Below are 20,894 nucleotides of genomic sequence, written 5' to 3'. Positions count from 1 at the left end.
TGAGTTGAAAAAAGAGATACTTAAAAGGAGAGACTCAAGGAGAGGGAAGGAACAGAGGCAGCATTTTGTCAACGTTGTGGGGCTACAGAGCAAGACAAACAACCAGGTACTTCTACTTGTTCGTGGCTGCTGGTGAATACACTGAGAGACTCTTTGTAATTATCCTACCTCTATGTCCTCCAGTCCTTCAATGCTGCTCTGAGGGGCACAGCGAGGACCACCCAGCTGGTAGAGACCCTCTGTAAAGAGAAAAGAGTAGTAAAATGGGGACGCAAGAGGGAGGGAAGAATGAAAATAGAGAAAAAGGCGTCACTGTGAGAGCCACTTCACCCAGATGCACCGATAACAGGAGCATAAATAGATATTGATCAGTGAATATGGTCAATATTACTAATGCCTCTTCATCTCTCTTAATTCTTACTCAAAACTGGGTGATGGGCTTATGTACCCTTAGGCTCTACTGGCATAAGCATAAGATTCAGAAGTCAATACTGACAGTAAACAACAGGAGCGTGGTTATTTTTCTGCTGAAGTGTCTATAGCCATCAAATGTAATAGGATTCTGGCTTCTCTGATGCAGAAAAAACAATAGACTTCTTTTCTAGACACAAAGATGAACGGATGGGGACATTTTTATCCAAACCGGAAAAACTAAAAGCATCGCTTTCTTTCTCTCTCTAACGCTCTCTCTTGGTGCGGTGCAGCATATCATGGGAACCTGGCCAAACTCATTACCCTCTCCGGAAGCCTCTGCACCCTGTGTCATCTTATTCCTGAGCTCTCTCCTGTCTCTCTTTCTATTTTCTCCTTCTGGGCTCAAGGCACAGCTCTGTGCTTTACTCGCTAGAGTTGTTTATTTGGCCTCCTCGTCTGGGACCGACTGTCACGGGAGGCTCGCAACAGACTCACGCACTGTCAGCTCCCTTCTACTCCATTCCCAGCCCACAGCTTGCCTCCGACTGCCTGCTTGTCTAGAACAGCTCAGCACACACAAGGGACTAAGCCCACTGCACTATTTTGGTCACAAAGTAACAGGAAATCAATGGAGAGAGGTTTTCTTTTTTCTGAAAGAGGGAGCTAGGGCCGAAAAGTTCCTCCAAAAACCTTGTCAAGTATTTTAGTGCACAAACGCTGCCGGAGATGGAAACATTGTGGGATTTGGCAGCGAGCAGAAAAACTAAGCCTTGTTTGATGAAAAGGTAGTTGCACTTATTTGTGGGACTAGATCGTTAGTGTGTTTTTGATGGAAGCCTCTGACTGACATATTTATCATATACATCTTACATTTGACTCAAGTCTTCCCTCCTGGTTGAGCAACGTGATTGGCTGTTGTCAGATATACATTATACTTATATACTTTTATACACGTATACGTATATACTTTTTTCAATAATAATAATCTTTTATGGCTCAAGGGATGACGATGTTGGTATGTTGGTTGGTCTGCTGGTCAGTCCACCACCGGTCCAAACTGAAATATCTCAACTACCTTTTAACTACTGAAGGGATTAACATGCAGCTTTGCACAGACATTCAAGGTTCCCAGAGGATGGATCATACAGACTTTGGTGATCTGTGAGCCGTCTTTTTGTCCACCACCACCATGAGGTTGACAATTTCAAGTCAAATATCTTCACAGCCATTGGACGGATTGTTATGTTATGTCCAATGTCAACAATCCTGATGAGGTTTATGTTCCTCTGACTTTTCATCTGGCGCCATCACCATTATCAGGTCAGAGCCCCTGATAAACTACAGACATTCCCATCAGCCTCGGCTGTCTTATGCTTTCAGTGCTCTTGTCTTGTTGATCTTTTTTCCTCAGGTGGGTCATTATTTCAAGTTAATAGTCTGAGTGAGGTCACAAGTTATTGTGGTTATATTAATTGTCAATTGGCAAGTGTTTATACTGTTGTCGAGTCAAGTATGTTGTGATCAAATATGCAACTTAAGTCCATGTCTTGACCTCTAAAATGTACTAAGTACTGATATTTGGTATTTTGAAATTCCTACATTTTTATACCAAATATGTACAAATACATGATAATAATTTAATAATTTTACCTATACTGCTTTAATCTTAACATCACGTAGTGCTAAACATCTACACTTCTACAAATAAAAGTATTTCAAGTGGGCAGGAAACCCTTTAGGTTGAGACCAGTCTTCAACACATTTCTATTTGACCATTTTCACACGAGCAAAATCCCCTGATACAGCGTGTGTGGTATGAATCTGAAACCTGAAACCCTGACAAATACAATTATTTTAGGCAGGTTAGAGCGGTGCCTTAAAGCAGACAGCTGAAATAGGTTTCATTACAGTTTTCACAGACTACAATTCCTGTGGCTGATTGAGTGAAATATGATTTCTCTGGTTTGGAGGACAGGAAATGTTCCAGCTACGTTCACTGTAGTTTAAATTTATGGTGCAATAAAAATATAAAGTCAATGGGTCTCGATTCAGTCGTAACTTCATCCTTAAATAAATTTTCTTAATTAAGTGCGAAAAAAAAGTGTAAAATTGTTTTATCACTGAATACAGCATTCAACAGACACAGCCAGTATAGAAAAGCCCCACATCTCACACATAGCATTGTATTTGAAAATGTACTGACTGCCAATCTGCAGCAAACAGCTGCGTTCGGCAGATTGTAGGAAAGACAGTCAGACGAAATAGCAGAGCTACACTCACCTTATCATTTGTGAGAGCAGCACACATGCTGGGATGCTCCTGAATTCAATGAAAAGTGAGATATTGTCTGATATTGGACCAAACTGACAAAATCTTTCTGTTGGTGCGGCTCAGTGGTAGAAACCGGATTCCTGTGGTTACGAGGCCAATTGTTGTTTTTTTTTTCTCCTGCAGCAGATTTGTGCTGCTGCAAGGGGATTCTCAAAATCTGTCTGCTTTTCTATTTTCATTTCTTGTGCCTCCTCTCAGAGGTCTGAGTCCTGCCAGTCATATGTGCTTTAAGAAGCTTGTTGGTATTTAGCAGCTCTCTCCCTGCGCTCTCTCTCCTGCCCGACAAATTATCTAACCTCGAAAGCACACTGTGGAAAGTTGACAGCACCATTGTCCGGCAACACCACTGCCATTTCCAGTAGCTTAAAGCCCAGTCAGACACAGACTCGCAGCAGGTGCACACAGTTCATCTGTTTCATACTGCAGTCTGATATATTTCTTAACTTATCTAAGAGAGAGAGGAGGAGAAAACTGACTCCGGAAACAGCAATTTGAAGAATGAAGGGCTCTACAGAGAAGTCTACTAGAGCTGAATGAGAAGGGATGAAATATTGATCTATTGATCTTTGTTCGGATCCCTCTTGTGTGTCATTCTGCGAGCAACAACTATGATTTAAAATGTCATTTTCCCATAAAACTCTCTTTTTGTAGCCAGCATAGAGAGTTTTTGTTGTCTGTTTATCTCTCTCTGAATCTTCTTCCTCTCAGGTCTCGACCACTTCTATCGCCATCACACATTTGTCACCTTCGATCGAGCAGATGGGCGAAAGACAAGAGCAGGAAGATGAGAGTGGGAGGCAAAAGACTGCATTCATCATCAGCGAGATTGGCTCCCAGACTACAGATTTATATCTTCCCAGGGAGTATGAAAATGGCAAAATGCCCTCAAAGTTTCCTGCCTGCTGGAGTGTGAATCGACTCATTAGAAAGCTACAGTATCACTGTGAATTATCTGTCTTCCTGGGAAGACGTGCACAGAAAACAGCAGCGTTGGCTTCTTCCTGTGGTTTGTTTTTTGCCTCTGAATCTTTATCTTAATTCAACACGACATGCCACAGTTTCAAACGACATAAGATGAGATTTACGATGCAGAACAAAGCCTCTGATTACATTTGTGCGACGTGATTAGGGACACTTTCGTAATCAATACAGCTGTATGTCGTTAATGAGAAATCGTGGTGTTCAGTGGTAATAACACTGAACAGGCTCATAGTATTATTGCAAGAAGTGTCTTTATTACAATAACCAGCTCGGGCTATGAGGAGTCACTGTCCGTCCAATGCATGTGAGTCCAATATTCAGGCTTTTAGCTCTGGGTTTGATCTCCGGTGGGGAAATATCTGGCTCTTTAGCTGCTAAATTCTCCACTAGCTAACTGCTGGCAAGGTCAGTTTATTAGAGGTTTTTTACTGAAGACAACCATCTGCTGCTGCTAGAAGCATCATTTATTTTTCAGTGGCAAGAGCAAAACAGTACAAATGCCGGCAAAAAAAAACAACAAAAACAATGAGCTGAAAGAGGCTGATATGCTCCACAGAGCTGAGGGGAACTACAGAGATGGGTGATCATTCTCTGTCAGTCGTCACTTGATCCAAATGAAAAATATTGATTAGTGTAACTGCTGTACAACAGCATTTAGATACAACTAGTGATGGGATGGCCAAAGCACATGTTTACAGGTTATAAAGTGTTTATTTACTCCCAAACAACTGCAAGATTTCTTCTACAGGGTGCTGGTAGATTGAATGACCAACCACTGGTGTAGAAGATCGGTTACAGCACAGCACATCTGTAATGTATTACATTATTTTTGTGTTACAGGTAAGATGTTTGCAATGGAAAGAATATAGAAGGGTGAGGATCGCTTTGTTATGTATCGCTTTGTTGAGACTGGAGAGTGTGTGCTGTTGAGGAGTAACAGGTTAGGGTCCTCATTTGGAGGAATGCTGTCTCCTGACTGGGTGAACAGCCACCTCTGACCCCTGGCACAGTACAGGCATGCTAACACGCTCAGCCATCTGTTCACTGCTGCAGGCATCAGGGTCTGTGTTGGCCTACTACTGCGAAAAGACCCCATGAGACGCCACCAGCTCCTGTGCATGACAAACCTGCTGACCCAACACACACACACACACACACACAAACACACACACACACACACACACACACACACACACACACACACACACAGCAGGCAGAAGTGAAGTATAGTAGCAGAGGCTAACTCAGTACCTGCAACTAGGGACGTACTGATTTGAAATTCACTGTCACGTCCCTCTAAATCTGGCCAAAACACTGGATCGAACATCAGACAAACGTATTAACAGTTACAATTCATATCCATCTCCACAGTCAAAGGGGGAAAGAAGATGCTACAAGAATCAGACGCTGCCTTAAATGAATAGTTTGATATTTTGAAAAATATGCTTATATGCTTTCTTGTCTGAAAATATCGGTAAATACGATTTTACAGCCAGGAGATCGTTAGCTTAGCTTAGCATAAAGAACTGTTTCTTTAAGATAACAAAAGAGTAAAACTGATCACAAAGAAAACTGTGAAATTTAGAAAAGCACGTGATTTTCATGTTGAATGTGACATTTCTTTAACTGCTTAACTGAATGTCTCAAGTGTTGCCACCAATTGCCATATATGTACATAAGAAATACATTGTGACTATAAATACATGCACTTGCTTGTACATATATGTATGTACAATATTTATATGTATGTACAAGCAAGTTAATGAATTTGGTTAGTTAAAATATTGAAGAATTGCGTTTTACATCTTATATGATGAGATCCAACGTGTCAAGCGTCTCCAATGTGTCATTATTCAATCTAATTGAAAAACTGAGTCTTGTAGTAAAACGTGTTTGTTCACTGATGGGATTTTAAAGGAGGGAATTAAATCTGTATTGGATTGGCATCAGTATGAGCAGATACTCAGTGTTTTAGTATTGGTTATTTGGACAAGAAAAATTGTAAGTAAAGTCAAGTAAATTTTAATTCTATAGCCCAAGGTGACACATTTGTCTGAGGGGGGATTTACAGTTTGTAAAACGTATGATTTACTATATACTTACACCCTTGATTTGTATAAGAAAAAACCCAAAAAAACAACCTTATGTGAAAAAAAGGGGGGGAAACCTCAGGAAGGGACAGCTATTCAATAGGTGACTTAAATACAGAGTGGAAAATGTTTTTATTGCAGAAATGACTAAACATATATTATTCAGTTATTATTAAGTGAAGAGTTTAAGTGCTATTGACCGATTTCTACCCTTAAGTGCTACACTGACTGTGTGACCACAGTCACTACATGCCACTTCTGCTGCACATAAACACTCACAACAACACTCAATCAGCATTTGTAAAGGGTCAGGGAGTGTGTTAAACATTAGCAGAGGAAATCTATGGGGAGCTCAGAGTTATGGCGCATCGCAGTTTTGCTCTCCCTCCTCCTCTCCCTTCCCCCTCCCCCCTCCTAAGGGCGGTAAAAATAAGAGATGAGGCAGAACAGTACTCCAGACATGGAGTCTTCAAGACCAGCCGCCTGTTACAATTATCTCACCTCTCCCTCGTTTGTTGTTTGCCGTTTTCTGCTTTCATCAGACTTTCAAATTTGTCTTTCCAGCTTTTAAGCCTCTCTGGGCAATTTTGCTTTCACAAGAAAGACAAAAACATTAATGGGAATTAAAATAAGAGGGAGATTGTGTCGTGTGTTGAAATTGACTTGACCAGGAGGAGGTGGTGGGCAGAAAACAGATGAGTTTCAGACCTTAAATTTATGTTTTCTGTCTCTCTCGCTCTGCATGTGTTCCTGAATAGAGCTGCAGGGTGCATGCAGAAAAGAGAACCGTGGTGCTTCACAGAAAATGGAAAATCATTCTCCCATTCAATATATTTCTCTCCGGGTCACTTTGTGTGGAATTATATTCTCATCATATATTATGTTTCCAGGAGAAAAATAAAAGTCTGTGTTGGGTTGTTTGGCAGGACTTATCACTTAGTCATCTCCACCAAAACTGTCTGTTTCCACTGACATAGCCATTTTAGCTAATCTTATCCCAGCTTGGCAGCACATACCAAGGAAGCAGCCAAGTCGGAGTCAGGAGTTTTTGTTTATCATGGAGTCAGTAATTTTCGAAAAAGATCAGTTATGTAAGATGGCTATTTCAGGTCTGACTACATTATACAGCATCAGTCAGTGAATGAAGTGGAAAAAAATGGTGATGAAAAGAGCACTGCATAAATATACTGATAAGAGTGTTTGCATAGTGAGCAGATGGGGAGCCTGAAAGACAGTGGAGTGAGCGGTGGCTGATGTTAGATCACAGGACGTCACAATGAGCAGAGATGAAGAGGAAGAGTACAGTGGAAAATAAGGGGCAGCTGTGCTCCAGGCATTCCTCTCTGTCGATGAGGTTTCCATCACTATAAGTCGTCTCTACTGGAAGAGAGAGTGTTTACAGTCGCCCGTGGCTTGTGGAATAAACGAATGCAGCAAGATAGAGCGGGCAAAATATAAGCACATGATGAGGTGATGTGATGGGAGGGGCATGAAGGAGCAGAAAGGCCAGGGGGAAATGCACGGTTAGAGAAGCTGAGGAGAGCAGAGGAGGGAATGAAGGAATAATCAAGAGCAGAGGGAGCGTGGTTATAATCCCAGAGATGCTATTGAGGGACTGACAAATAGATGGGGATCGAAGGTTAGTGGATGTTTCAGCTCAACTGCTGAACAGGCTCTGATTCAGAGCGGTCAAGCTGCACCTTTAAGGTTTCCCACACATCACATTTTCTAATTGCAGGTAGCTTTCCCATGCAGGGAAACCACCCACTGTTCTGACCTACACAACAACACAATGTGATCCAGGCTTTTTCTCACCTTTTATTATAAACCACTAACAATAAAACATAAGCAATGAGGTGATTTAACAAATGGGTAGCTGTCATGGTCATTAGTGACTCATTTAACATTTTTTAGCACTGACAGTTAAATATCACAGCGTACCTGCAACAGACGCTGAGCACAGAATTTAGACATGTGTAGGGGCTTGATACTCCACAGTATGCGCTGATGCCTGAATGCAGCTGGACTTGTAAAGGTCAATACTGACCTATTTGAGAATTTAAAGCACTATGATCAATATTTTCTATTAACAATGGGTCACATAACTACTCATAGTGCTGAACCCAGAAGTAGTTAGCACCAACTCTGCAGTTGACCTCAGCTCCATGGATTTTTATAGCATCTTCCATCTAGTTGTTTTGGTTTACGCAACTCTACCCTGTAACATTATTGTTCTGTTCTGTCCACTCTATCTTTTTCAACCAAAGCAGGCAGCTGTAAAAGCCCACTGTGCGCTACCTGCTCAGCATCAAACAGCAGACAGGCAAAGTTAGCGACTAGCTGGTGAACATAACTAAAGCTAAAGAGCCAGATAATTTTCTCAGGTGTTGGTGGAGACCAAAGATAGAGCTAAAAGGAGGAAAATGGACTGAGATTTATCAGATGGCCAGAAATGTTGCTTCATGTCTGCAGGATAGGCAAGCCTTTGCTAAGTTCATTACAGGTGATAAAGATGGTGTGTTTCCAGCTTGTTGTCCTGCCCCAAGGTGGTCAAGAACTCAATTAATGCAGGTTCAAAAACGTACACACATTATGCAGTTAAAACACATACTTGTTCGGGTTCTCCTGTGGACACACTATGTAATGGAAACATTATTCACACATAACTTTCATAATTGTACCTGTCTCTCCCTTGTTTCCAATCACATCCACATTATTACTATCTAATAAATGCATAAAAAGCACCATTAATTTCTGTACAGCAATAAATATATTCACCGACACTGACTACTCTGCGATGAGCTAAAATCACACCATTTGCTGGTCAAACATGCTAATCATTTTTCTAGAGTCCCACATGACCGGCCACTTCTGTTGCATCAGCTACTGTTTGGTGTTGCTTCTTTTTTTGCTGCTACGCCCAGTTGCAACAGGCTAACTTTATGTCTTTAATATTCCTGTGCTGCTCCCACGAGTGTCGGTGTAAACAAACATTAAGAATACAGAACCTCAGCAGGCACATTCACATTTGTATGCAGCACCATGCTGCTGAGTTTCTATTTTCGGTTAAGTTCAATGGTTGCTACTTAAGGACGAGAGAACGAGTGAGAGAGAGTGAGAATGCAATTACCAATACTTTGAAAGTCCTGGTAAAATTTTTAACAGCGGTCTCTGGGCTTCAGAGTGTACTGGAAGCACCTCTCCTGTCTTTTCTTTTCCATGTCACAGGGTTTTGAGTGGAACAACATTTCACAAAGCTGCAATCGCTGTCTCATAATAGATTTTCTGAAAAACAAATTTATGCGACATTATTAGTGTTTGCAGACATGCTTTGCCACTTCAGTCGTGTGGTACGATTGAAATGTGAAGTGCCTGCTGTACCAGACACAGCCTCACATTGATTATACTGCAGGAGGAACATCTAATCTCTATTCTATTTCATAAAGAAGATACTATGTGTAATAATGTTTTCATACATCATAAAAGATAAAAAGATATGGTCTCAGTGGGTGTCAGTCTCAAGATACTGGGGGGACATTATGACTATGTCATAATGTCTCAGCTCAGTGTCTACCATTATGGATAGACGCCAGCTTTAGACCAATACAGACACCATATACATCAGACACTCCATTTAAGGTAAAATATCCCCAGTCGTCTATAGCAGGCTTATTTTTTTTCAATGGGCAGTGAGTACACTTAACTTCTCAAGCACCACTGATGTGCGGACCAGCTCCTGCACCAGACACCCTGTCATCAAAGGAGAAATGGAGAAAGAAGACCCTCGTATTTTCTGACCTCACATCTGAAGCAGGGGTCAAGAACCTGGAGATTTACAGTGACTGATGACAGAGGCAGCAAAATGCTATCACAGTCCTCCTGTCCTATTCTGTCATCAACTCTCTTTAGCCACCTCACTTCATGTTTGTAATATACGCACATTGTAACATGCAGTGCATTAAAACAATCTGTTTGTTTTTATCATTCTAACTTTGACTGTACTTGTCATCAAACAGCCACATTTGACTAAAACAGCTGTACATTTCAATATTTTACACCAACGGTGACTACAAGACTACATATATCATCATATTGATGAACCCAAAGAGAATTATAAGACTAAAAACAAGTAAGCAACTAATTTACTTGTTGGAGCATTTAGAAGCTGAAGAGCCGAACATTTCCCTCAGGAGTTGCTGGAGACCAGAACAGAGAAGGAGAGTGAATATTGTACTTAAATTCATCAGGCGGCCACAAACACAACTTCAAATAAATGTGTCTGCTGTAAATAAGCAACTGTTTGTTAACACAAAATCATATATCAACTTAAAAGATGCTCTCATGTCATATGTCAGCTTGTTTCTCCTGCCTCTAAGTGGGCAAAAAAAATCAGTACGCGCAGGTTTCACAAATTATAATGATATGATTAATTTACATCCTAGAACAAAAAGTCCTCAGCTAAAAGATGTAAACTTTGTATCAAAAAACAGGAAGGCAGAAGTTTTAATACAATACTCTCGGTAGTATGCTCCTTAAAAGTTAGCATTCCTCCTCTCCAAATTGGCCGTTAACTGATATCTTCATAGCATGACTCAGGTGCATGCCACTCTAAAGTTCACCTGGAGCTAAGATAGCCAAATTGATTGTATCAAAAGATCTTCCTGGCAGTCTGCCTCACCTGCTCCGCCACAAAACACTCTAATTAGGAAGATCCCCACATGCTTTAGCTAACTCAGACTGTTGAGGCCTTGTGCTAGCTTTGGCTGAACTTTAAATGCAATCTTAAATGGAGCGTCAGTATTACAATGAGGAATAAGGCTGCCAATGAACAAAGTCCATGAAAAGACCAAAACCCACAGGTGTTAGTCCACTGCTCAATACCATCCAATCAATACCTTTCGATTTCCCTACCCTACACAGCCCCAGTCATTCCTACTGAAAACCTAAAGCTTTAAAAATGGGCCATAAATATAGAGTTTCATTTTCAAAATAAGACTGAATTATTTCCTAAAAAAGATGCGATATGTCATTTTTCACACAAAGTGCATGTGTTGGGACTATTTTCAGTTGCACATCAAGAAACTTTTGGCGCCAGAGTGAATATTTATTCAGCAGGAAGGTGAACGTGGGATGGAGTCAAAATAAACTACCGTGCCCACGTTCATAAAAGGATATCAGGGTAAAATATTCCTCAACTTGAGTTTTAAGCTTGAAAACCTATACTTAAATAAAAGGGGCAGCACCTCATATTTTGTTAATAAAAAACTGGTATTTCATTCATCACACTGGTACAGTTAATATTATTGTGGATCATCTACAATAACTGGCTGGCACTGCTGCTGCAGTGGCGCACTACGCAGGTGTGTATACACAGTGTACCCACTTCTTCAGTTACTACCACATGACTTGGTGCTGCATCCCTGCAGGAGCGAATTCTTTCATCTCTGCAGGACCAGAATACACTCCCACTGGACCGCAGTGATTAAAAGCATCCACTCCAGTTTGTCAAACCTCAGAGCTGACCTTCACAACAAGAGCCAGTCCATTTATCAGTAAACAAAAACCAAAAGCAAGTGCCATGCTCTCAGCACATGACCGCCAGAGGTAAAGCACAGTTGGTTATGAAAAGCTGTAATTACCAGTGATTTTGTCATGTATGGTTAAATTGGCTCTGATTGTTTATTGCTGACATCCAATTTATTTTTGTTCCCTGTTGTTTTGTCCAAGTCGTCATCCGATTAAGAAGATAACCTAATGTAACATTTTATATATGGATGTTTATTCACGTATATGACATGTTGATAAATAAAAACATGACTTAACCATCTCACAAAAAAACATAATGGAGAGTGACAAAAAGGTTATAAAACATTAATGGCAATTTACTCCTGACAACTCTGATTGAATTTTACACTCTTACATGAAATCCCCTGCTGTGGGTGTTTGACAGTTCTATTAAAAACCAGTGATCTGCATAAATCCCAGCATTGATTTATGATCTTTAAAGGCACAAACTGAACTTTTCTTATTGTGTCTGAAAAACACTGTGCTGTTAAATCTCTGGGTGAATGTAATTCAGTTACAGTGGTTGGATACTCACACCAGAGACTTAGATAAATGAATCTAATTAAATAACTTTCTCACAGGTAGAATTCATTAGAAGAATCACTTGATTTAAAGTCAATGTTGAGGACCAAAATGAAAATATGCTGAAATATGATATTCTTCCTGCTAGGACTGTTCGTTTCACAAATATTTCTACAGGCAGACACAGCATCTGTTCTTTCCCTTGCTCAGAATGATTCGATTTACAGCACACAAATGAAACAGATCTGGACGTTCTTTGATTTACTGAACCACGTGAGAAGCTTCTGCTCAAAGACAGGATTAGGAAAAGTCTTTCAATCTGGATCTCAGGAAAAAATTTAGAACAGCAGTTGCCATGTTATTCCTCAGGACCTTGAAGTGAGAGCAACGCGGATGGGGAGACATAAAACTAAACACAAAAGAAGAAAGGAAGGGTAATCTCTAAAATCAAAGGAAATTCTGTCCATTGAGTAAGGATGAAAATCCATATTTAGGTCTTGTTAACTCATTTACATCTGAGGAACTGAACTGAATTGAACAAGAAGAAAGAGAAAAAAGGAAGCTGAGCATCCACATGTATCTGTATTATTTGTCTTTTCATGATTGGTTTGAAATTCAATGCTAGCCGTAACTAGAAGTGAAAAACATCAGAACCTCTTTGCTGGCAAAGAGTGATATTCATTTTAACTGATGCTTTAGATGCGCATAAATGAACTGAGGTGCAGAAAGAGCAGAGGACGAGCACAGATATACATGTGTTCCAAGATCAGTGTTCTTCCTCAGGCATCACTGAGCAAGGAGACGAGGCACTGAGCTTGAAACACACTGCATATCTGCATGTTAGATCTTAGGCACCCTTCGGTTTATCTTCTGCTCACTATGTGCTTCTGTTCACTCATGCTCAGCTAAAGCCTGAATAACAAGACGTTTACATTCTGCAAGCGAGGATCATCCCAAACTGTTTCACTTTAAATCATTCTCTGGACTATGTAGATGGTTTTCTTAACGGTTTTTGATATTGAAGCCTTAAACCTTAAGCATGTAGTAACCTTTTTGATATTTACTTGATATCAAAGGACTCAGTGAAATGTGAGAGGGTCACTCACAACACTAAAAACGCTAGAGAAATAACACCCACTGCAGGTCTGTGCCGTTCTAAGCCTCTTTTAGCTCATTGCTTTGGTTTTTCCGCCCACACTTTTACTGTATGGTGGAGTGCTACACCTCTCATTGACCCCTCACCCCCGTATAAAAATAAATGCAGTTCCCCGCAAACAAGCTCTGACAAACTGAGTGTACAAAACCTGCTCAAAACTAAATGGCGAAAAGACAAATAAACAAGTGACTGGTGAAAGTCACATAGCTTAAGGAGCAGGTATTTTTAACAGTGAGTTGATGGAGCGACCATGGCTTAAAAGATCAGTAACTGTACATCAAGTGGCCGCACACACAACCTGTTGCTCTCTGTACCTGCTGTGTTTAAACTGAGATGAACATGTAGCCTTGGCATTCATTTCATGAGACTGAAAACACGACAGCATTAAGCAATGCGCTGTACTAGCCAGTCAGATGCATGGAAGCATACATACCAGGGAGAATTAATTGTAGCACTGAGTTAATTTCACAGTTTACTTTGCAAGAAATTTTGCAAACGTGATCATTGTTTAAGAGTGTGTAAAAAAAAAGAATAAATGTCTTTGTGTTTGATAGGTCTTCAAACTAGTTTGTGGATTCAATGCTCAACCGATACAAACACACACCACTGCAGCCCCTTGAGGTGTTTGCCTGGAGGGCTGTTGTAAGTCTGAAAGTAGTTCTCGATAACATGACATGATGGTAGAGTTTTGGGCTCTTTCTGCCCCCTAGTGGTCAGAAATGACTTAATTTGGCTTTAAATAGATGCTATAGTCCATTTGCAGTCTACCCACCATTATCATCATTCAGTGGGTTACTCTCCCTCTCATTCCAGGCAATTTGAACCTTCATTATGGATGTGTGAGCAAGCAAAACACACACCTCTGTGGTGCACACATGAGTGTCTCTGTGTGTCTGAGTGTCATTATAAATCTGTGTGTGTGTGTGCGTGTGTGTGTGTGTGTGTGTGTGTGCGTGTGCAGGATGTACCATGTGACTGGGCCTCCATGTGTCCCAGAGTTTCGATCTGCTCCACCAGGTCATTTGAGTTCCACTGACTCATGCCCAGCAGAATGGCACTCTTCCCCTCCATAACATCTGCTGGGACACACACACACACACACACACACACACACACGCACGCACGCACACACACACACACACACACACACACACAAAAGAGTAAGACAGTGCAGCAAAGGCAAAATCCTATTCCTCTCTCTACATATCAGTAATGTTGCAACTCATTGATCTTGAAGCTCAAACTGATCAAAGCTAAAGAACATTAAAGGCCCTACACACCTACAGTTCGTCTACGCAGGTGTTTGGACTTGGTCTGACTTCTTCTCAGGTGCTCGACTGACATCTCCCTCACTTGTATCTTAGTTTTGTGGCACCTGTTTGGGCGGGCAATTTCCCCCCATAGCAGAAGGTGCACACCCCATCTCATCTGTGGCAGCTGAGCCCGGTCTCCACTTCATTTAAATTTGGCTTACCAGACGGTACACGTTGCTTATGCCAATGCGAAGAGACAGATTAATGTGCAGCAAGTAAAACAAAACAACAAAATGCCACAGGAGCGCTAACAACATAGCAAACAACAACAACGTCTGGTAAACACGTGTGTTTCACATGGCTTGTCAAATGGAATAACTATTGTTCTGCCCTTGGCAACACTCACAGGCTGGCCACAGATGAAACCTAAATTTGGCCTGAATGATGTATACAGAGATTAAAGCCAGAGGTGTGACATGTTTATTAGGCCGATCTACCAGATATTGATCTGTTTCTACTGGTACACCATCTTCTACGAGAAGCTTGTTGCACTTTCGGCCACGCTACTGGCGGCTGTTTGATTAGCTGATAGAGATTCAGTGTCATAAGTGCTGCATCACATGCTGCCTGCTCTCCATTTGAAGGTACCCTGTGGAGTTTTCTTGTAAATTCTGTTTCTGTGTGTATCCTTGACACTTAACAAAGGTCATTTGAAAAATGTTTTTATTATTATTATTTTCATTGAATGAATCCTGCAGTGCCGATGTTTATATCAGCTTGCACTCCTCCACCCTCTTCCCTGCCTTTTAGTGGCACATTGATTTATTGGCCGTCAACCGTAGAGCCATCATGAATGTGTGCCCTCATACATGTGATAGTAGGGCTTTAGATACAAACAAAACAAAACTTGTTCATCAAAACATCGCTCAAAGCAAAACTACATTTATTACAACATTGGTTTCATTTATGTTTAGCTCTGGCCATCAGCTCTGTAACTAAAGACACCCCTCTGAACATGACGACATCGCTAACAAATAGGTTCTTTAGGGAAACAAACATGAACAGTGAAACAGATTTTAAACAAACCCCCACATTAGAAAATGTATTTGAAGGAGAAAGCAAAGGTGAATGATAAAATCACCATGCCATCACCGACATTTGGGGTATTCTCACTTTTATTTTAATCTCCAAATAAAATGTTAGATAATATGGCTATAACTGTTGGCTTGTTCACCAACTTCATGATTGTCTTAATGAATGAAATTACTACATTGGAAGTTCACCACAACAAGTCCTCCAATCTCAACAACCGTGCAGGTCGCTTGCCCCTATCCTCGGACACAACCCGTAAGAGCACACCAGTGGAAGGCAAATCGGACATTTGTTGTCATGGTAACAATACTACTACACAGTTAAAATTTTGGATCAGTCAAGGATAAAGGAAGCTGGTCTTTGACTATTGGTTTGAAACTTGAAAAAAAACACAGCAGTCTGGAAGTCTCGTGTTTGGATGTTTCATCCAACTTCCCCAACCTCCTCCCAACATGGACTTTGTCTCTCTTTGCACTACGTCACCTGACTTCCTCCTTCTCTACTGTCATTATTACTATAGCCATTCGCCTTACAATAAAATGGAACTATGGGTTGTAATAACCTGTTTCCACAGACCACCTCTGGGGTTGTTCTTTAGAGGAGGACAGTCTCCTTCACCCCGAGAACGCAGCCACACAGCCAAACGTCGTCATGCCCTATTATTACATCACAATTTGGTGATCTCAAGTCATTTCCAGCAGAGCTGCACCTAAATTAAGCTTACACGGAGTTCTTAACAGCCAGGAAAACCGAAAACCCTGTGTGTGCATGCACTGCCTTTAAAAGAAAGAAACCATCACAGTGTCATGGTCAATGACGAGCTCTGCTATATTTCTGGAGTCAAGTGAAAAGACAAGCTAGGTGTGGTTCAGCAAGACTAAAACGGTTGTCTACTTGTCACTGAATGTCATCCAAGACAGGATGAGTCGTGCAGGAAGAAATCCCTCTACCTGACATACTTCTCTTCTTTCTCACACATTCCTGCCTGGCAGCTCTGAGAGACTCTGACGCAGGTCTACATGGCCTGTCCTTTTGGATCACACAGCAGCCGGTCTACTGGTCACAGTTTGTCTTTCACTATCTGCTCTGACTCCCCTGTCTTTTGGAGCCCTCTCTTCCTCCAGTCAGACAGTACCGAGCTGAATGTAATGATGCAGGGACATAATACACAAACTTGCAGATTCAAACATACATAGACAAGCACAAAGAAAATGGAGAGGAGCAACAAAGAGACACACAGAGAGATGGATCTGAACACAGTGTTGCAGGGTGTAAGAAAGCCTGTGTTTGGACAGGAGGAGAATGCAAAGCAGGCTTTGCACCAAACCCTGAAAAAGCAGGTTACTGAATCATCTCCTGGAGGGAGAGCTGCCAAAACACAAGCGCTTCTGAGAAACAAAATGTGTTTGAACTCAATAAAAAAAACTACCAACACTAAAAGCTACCAATCCACAGGAATCAGATGCAGCACAAACAAATAAAATGCACAAATAATCATGAGATTGAAGCTGCCGCATCTCCTGCTTTTAGAATATATGAGAGAACAGCTAAATCCGACTTGAACAACAGGCAAAGAGAGAAACAGAAGTGTGAGATTTACCTGCGGTGGACCGCCCCGAGGGAGAGAGAGGAGATTTAGAAACATCCTTCAACCTGTCAGCTCAGAGTGAATAAGTGTCAGAGTGGAAGAGAGAAGAATAGATGCTGTAATTGTTAAACAATGAGTAAATGACCTTGGTTGACCTCTACCACTCCAATTCTTTCTTTCTTTTTTTTTTGCACTTCTCAATTTCTTGATCTCATCATTATGCATTAGTTGAAGAGGAATTACCACAATACTTCTTCTGGCCTCATTTTAGGCCCATTCAACCTCCTATGATGCACTATGAAAATGAGATTGCTTAGGGGATTATCCTGTAAAATGGCATAAACAGGATGAGTCTGTCAGGTGAGTAGGCTAGGGAAAATGGTTTGCATTGAAACACCATGAGCGTAGCTCGCACACAGACAATATATATGTAATCGGATATATATGAAAGCGAAAAAAAGCATCTATCAAAGACGTTCAGGCATGATTTAATTCTAAGACAATATTCATGCTAATGCTTAATGTTTAAACTTGGCTTGCCGTTAAATTTGGTACAGATATTCATGGTCCCCTGGGGATGAACTCCACTGATTTTGGTGATCCCCTGACTTTTCCTCTGCAGCCATCTATGTGTTAGTCAACAAATTGGCACAAATATTCATTGTCCCCCCAGTAATGTTCCTACTTCACTGTTTAACCGTTAACCCAACATAAGAATTTTGGCCAATTAACACTATCCGTATCCGTAACAGTCAAAATATCCTGGGGTATCAGTACCATCTGAGCGGGTATTCTCCGCTGTGGGTCAACCTGTTTCTATTTCTGAATAAAAGCGAGTAGACAAACTTTCCCCTCTTCTGAGGACTATGGTAGGCCTGGCCTCTTCATTTCATTTGGATGTTTCATACCAGTCCGACTGTGTGGCACGAGCAATAGTCTGGCTGTTCACACCAGTAGCCAATCAAGAAGCCATTCTGCTCTTCTGCTCTTTTTTAATCACTCTTAGAACTGATCTTTATAAAAACCTCATGAATTTATAACATAGAACTGATGATGAATCCTGACTTTTCTTTCTTCTTGCACTGTGAGATAATAAGAAAATTGTGTTTTTCAGCGAAATGAAACCATTGGATTGATAACCGTGAACCATTATCCTATTGTATATTGTATAAACTAACATATAATAATAATGTCCTTTGCAGGATTAGCTCAAATTAAAATGATAACTAATCTTATAAATAAATGTACATTTGACAACCACAGAATTCAGTTGCCTTATTTATTTTTTATGTATCCTGTTTGATTGGCCTCATATACAGTATATTAGCTCAGTATAAACTATAGAACCTTGTGTTCTCTGCATGTTTTTACACACTTTCATTTTCCTCTATGTTTTATCTCTGTCCTTTGTCATACAGGACACTTTGTAACACATTCATGCGGAGGTTATTCTGTGACCCACCGTATTTGATTCTTTTTTATAGTGTGCTTCTGCAAACCACAGCAATTTATGTAAGAATATTTTCATAGCTAATTTTATGTGCCTATTTATAGCCTTTATAATTTCACATATGTATACTGTTTACTTTGAATTGATTTAATAAAACTTTAATGTGTATTGCCATTTTTATATTGCTTTTCATATTCGTCATTCCCATCCTACATTCACATTCACTATATTTCTTTATTACCCTCACAGGAGGATCATTAAAGTTTTATCTCTTCTTTTATCTTCCATAAATACGCTTATACCGTATATTCTTCATCTGTGTGTCAGTGCCATTTTTTTGCAAAACCAGTTTCATTCAAATCAAACACTGCAGCAGCTGATTTCACTGATGAACAAACTTTCAACCACAGCGAAAAGACGTAATCAGTCGAAATACCACCTGCAGGGACTGGTTTGAAATGGAAAAACACCTGGGCTTCAGTGGTTCACTTGGTTAAGATTCACACAACAGATGTTTAGTGCTGGCAAGTAAAAAGTAGGTTATGTTTGTTTCATTATTCAATCAGCATATTTTTTTTACTGGTTTGAAAAAAAGAGAAATCTAAGATCTGGATCTGCGCCAAAACTTAAATTATTGTTATGTCCATCTTCTACTGTGCAACACAGCATTTCATCCACATCTGCTCATAACTTGTTGAGATGGGAACCTTCCACCTTCAGTGGGGGACACAGAAAGGTTGAGCAAAAAGCACTCTGAACACAATATGACTGAATATCTGAGAACTAGATAAAAGTCTATCTTTGATTTACTCTTCTTCAGACCCATACATGTCATACAGAGGTCACAGTGACCTTTGACCTTTGACCATAGTTCATCATTGAGTCCAAGTGAATATGTATCCCAAATTTGAAGAAATGCTTTTAAGGTGTTACCGAGACATTGCGTTCAGGAGAATGGGACTGACAGTTTGACAATTTAATGGCCCTGGCTGTCGCTGATGTGGAGACATAGAAACAGGGGCTGAGGCGGTGGAGTGGATTACTTTACAGACACTTCTGAAAACACATTCTTTCTATCAGCAATTCAGCTTGGACAAACAAAATCGGGAGGAAATAACATGTACGAGTATTTCCTTGTGCACTTGTATCTCTATTTTTCTGAGGACGAGCTTCAGTTTTAGAGTGATAGAGTTTTGACCGGTCCTCAGGCTGCTTGAGTATTGAGACTTGTTTAGAGGTTTTAAGGTTAAGGTACATGATAAGCTTAGGGTGTTTGTGAGCACATAAGCATGAGTGGGAGGACAGGCTCCAAACTAATCCTCACTTTAAACTCTCATCTGCTGCTTCCACATCCCTTCTGATTTTGTTTCTTTTGCACTGGACAGACAAAATACTATAATCAGCCACACATGCAAGATACTGTTCACACTGAACATGAACAAGAAAAGGAAATTTTAATGGATGTTTATAAGCAAGTAAAAATAATAATGCACAAAACCTTGTTCCCTTTAGACTTTTTCGGTAAAAATCTCACATATCCAGGTCTGATCATTGATGTAAACATTTATCACAGCACATCTAAAACTCACAAATTAACACATCACATCTGGTTTGTTCCCAGAGACTTGTCATCACTGTGAGATTGCCATGCAACCAACTCCAGGTAGTCACTGTGCTCAAGAAATAGTCCAACACATAACCCCTCCATAAAAACCACAAATTGTCATTTTTACACTTTTGGTTTTTGTACGAATTAAACAAACAAGATATATAGTTTAATTAGCAGGCTGTACTTAGAGGTGCTGGTTGAAAGATTTTGTTACCTTTGGACAGGGTCAGACTAGCTTCCAGTGTTTCAGATAAAATAAACTAAGATTGAGAGAGCTTTTTTCCAAAGTTTTTCAAATCATTCCTTGTGATAAAATTCAATTTAATACCTAAGTTTTATAATTACTTGTCATTACAGATTTGCAAATACTCATAACTAAAATACTAAAAAATTGTGTCTAACAGATTTAGATTTAATCTGGTAAACCACAGTCATACCAGTTTTCATCCACAAATAGTGCTGAGTGAAATACAGCATCAAATTAAGCTAGCTGCCTTAAAATAAATAGATATCCTACTTGCATACAAACATGATTTACCTCCAGTGGCAATTTATTATGGCATTAAACTGTGGAGGCAGCCAACACCATGAATTTCCTTTCAGGCTCAATCTGTCAATTCGCCTCATTATTTAAATTCATGTCATCAAATAACAAATCTGGATTAACACACAGCAAATTTGTCAACAGCTCATATCAATAAACAATATGACAATCGAGCTGGCATTCGCTCACGCAGCCGGAAGGCTCATTCAGCTGTGATAAAAAATGAGACATTCCGTCCTTCTGCACAAACACGTGTATTTAAATGCATCAAGGGGTTAACAGAGATTGAATGATGCTGT

General features: G+C 40.3%; 1 protein-coding gene across 1 annotated transcript in view; it reads right to left on the bottom strand.

Moving 5' to 3' along the window:
* pitpnm3 (PITPNM family member 3) overlaps window positions 1-20,894 on the bottom strand; it is an 87,258-nt gene that overhangs the window by 40,110 nt on the left and 26,254 nt on the right. Inside the window, exons 3-4 of the mRNA XM_023404594.2 lie at window positions 14,028-14,135; window positions 169-239 (exon numbers count right to left, since the gene is read on the bottom strand). Coding sequence (XP_023260362.1) covers window positions 169-239; window positions 14,028-14,135 — 179 coding nt within the window. The remainder of the gene's footprint in view (window positions 1-168; window positions 240-14,027; window positions 14,136-20,894) is intronic.

Source organism: Seriola lalandi, unplaced genomic scaffold (assembly GCF_002814215.2).
Source record: "Seriola lalandi dorsalis isolate HSWRI2012SDOR001 ecotype SW California unplaced genomic scaffold, Sedor1 jcf7180002054249, whole genome shotgun sequence".
Taxonomy (NCBI): Eukaryota; Metazoa; Chordata; class Actinopteri; order Carangiformes; family Carangidae; genus Seriola; species Seriola lalandi.
The sequence above is the reverse complement of the archived record's forward strand: the minus strand, read 5'-3'. Positions and strand labels throughout refer to the sequence as shown.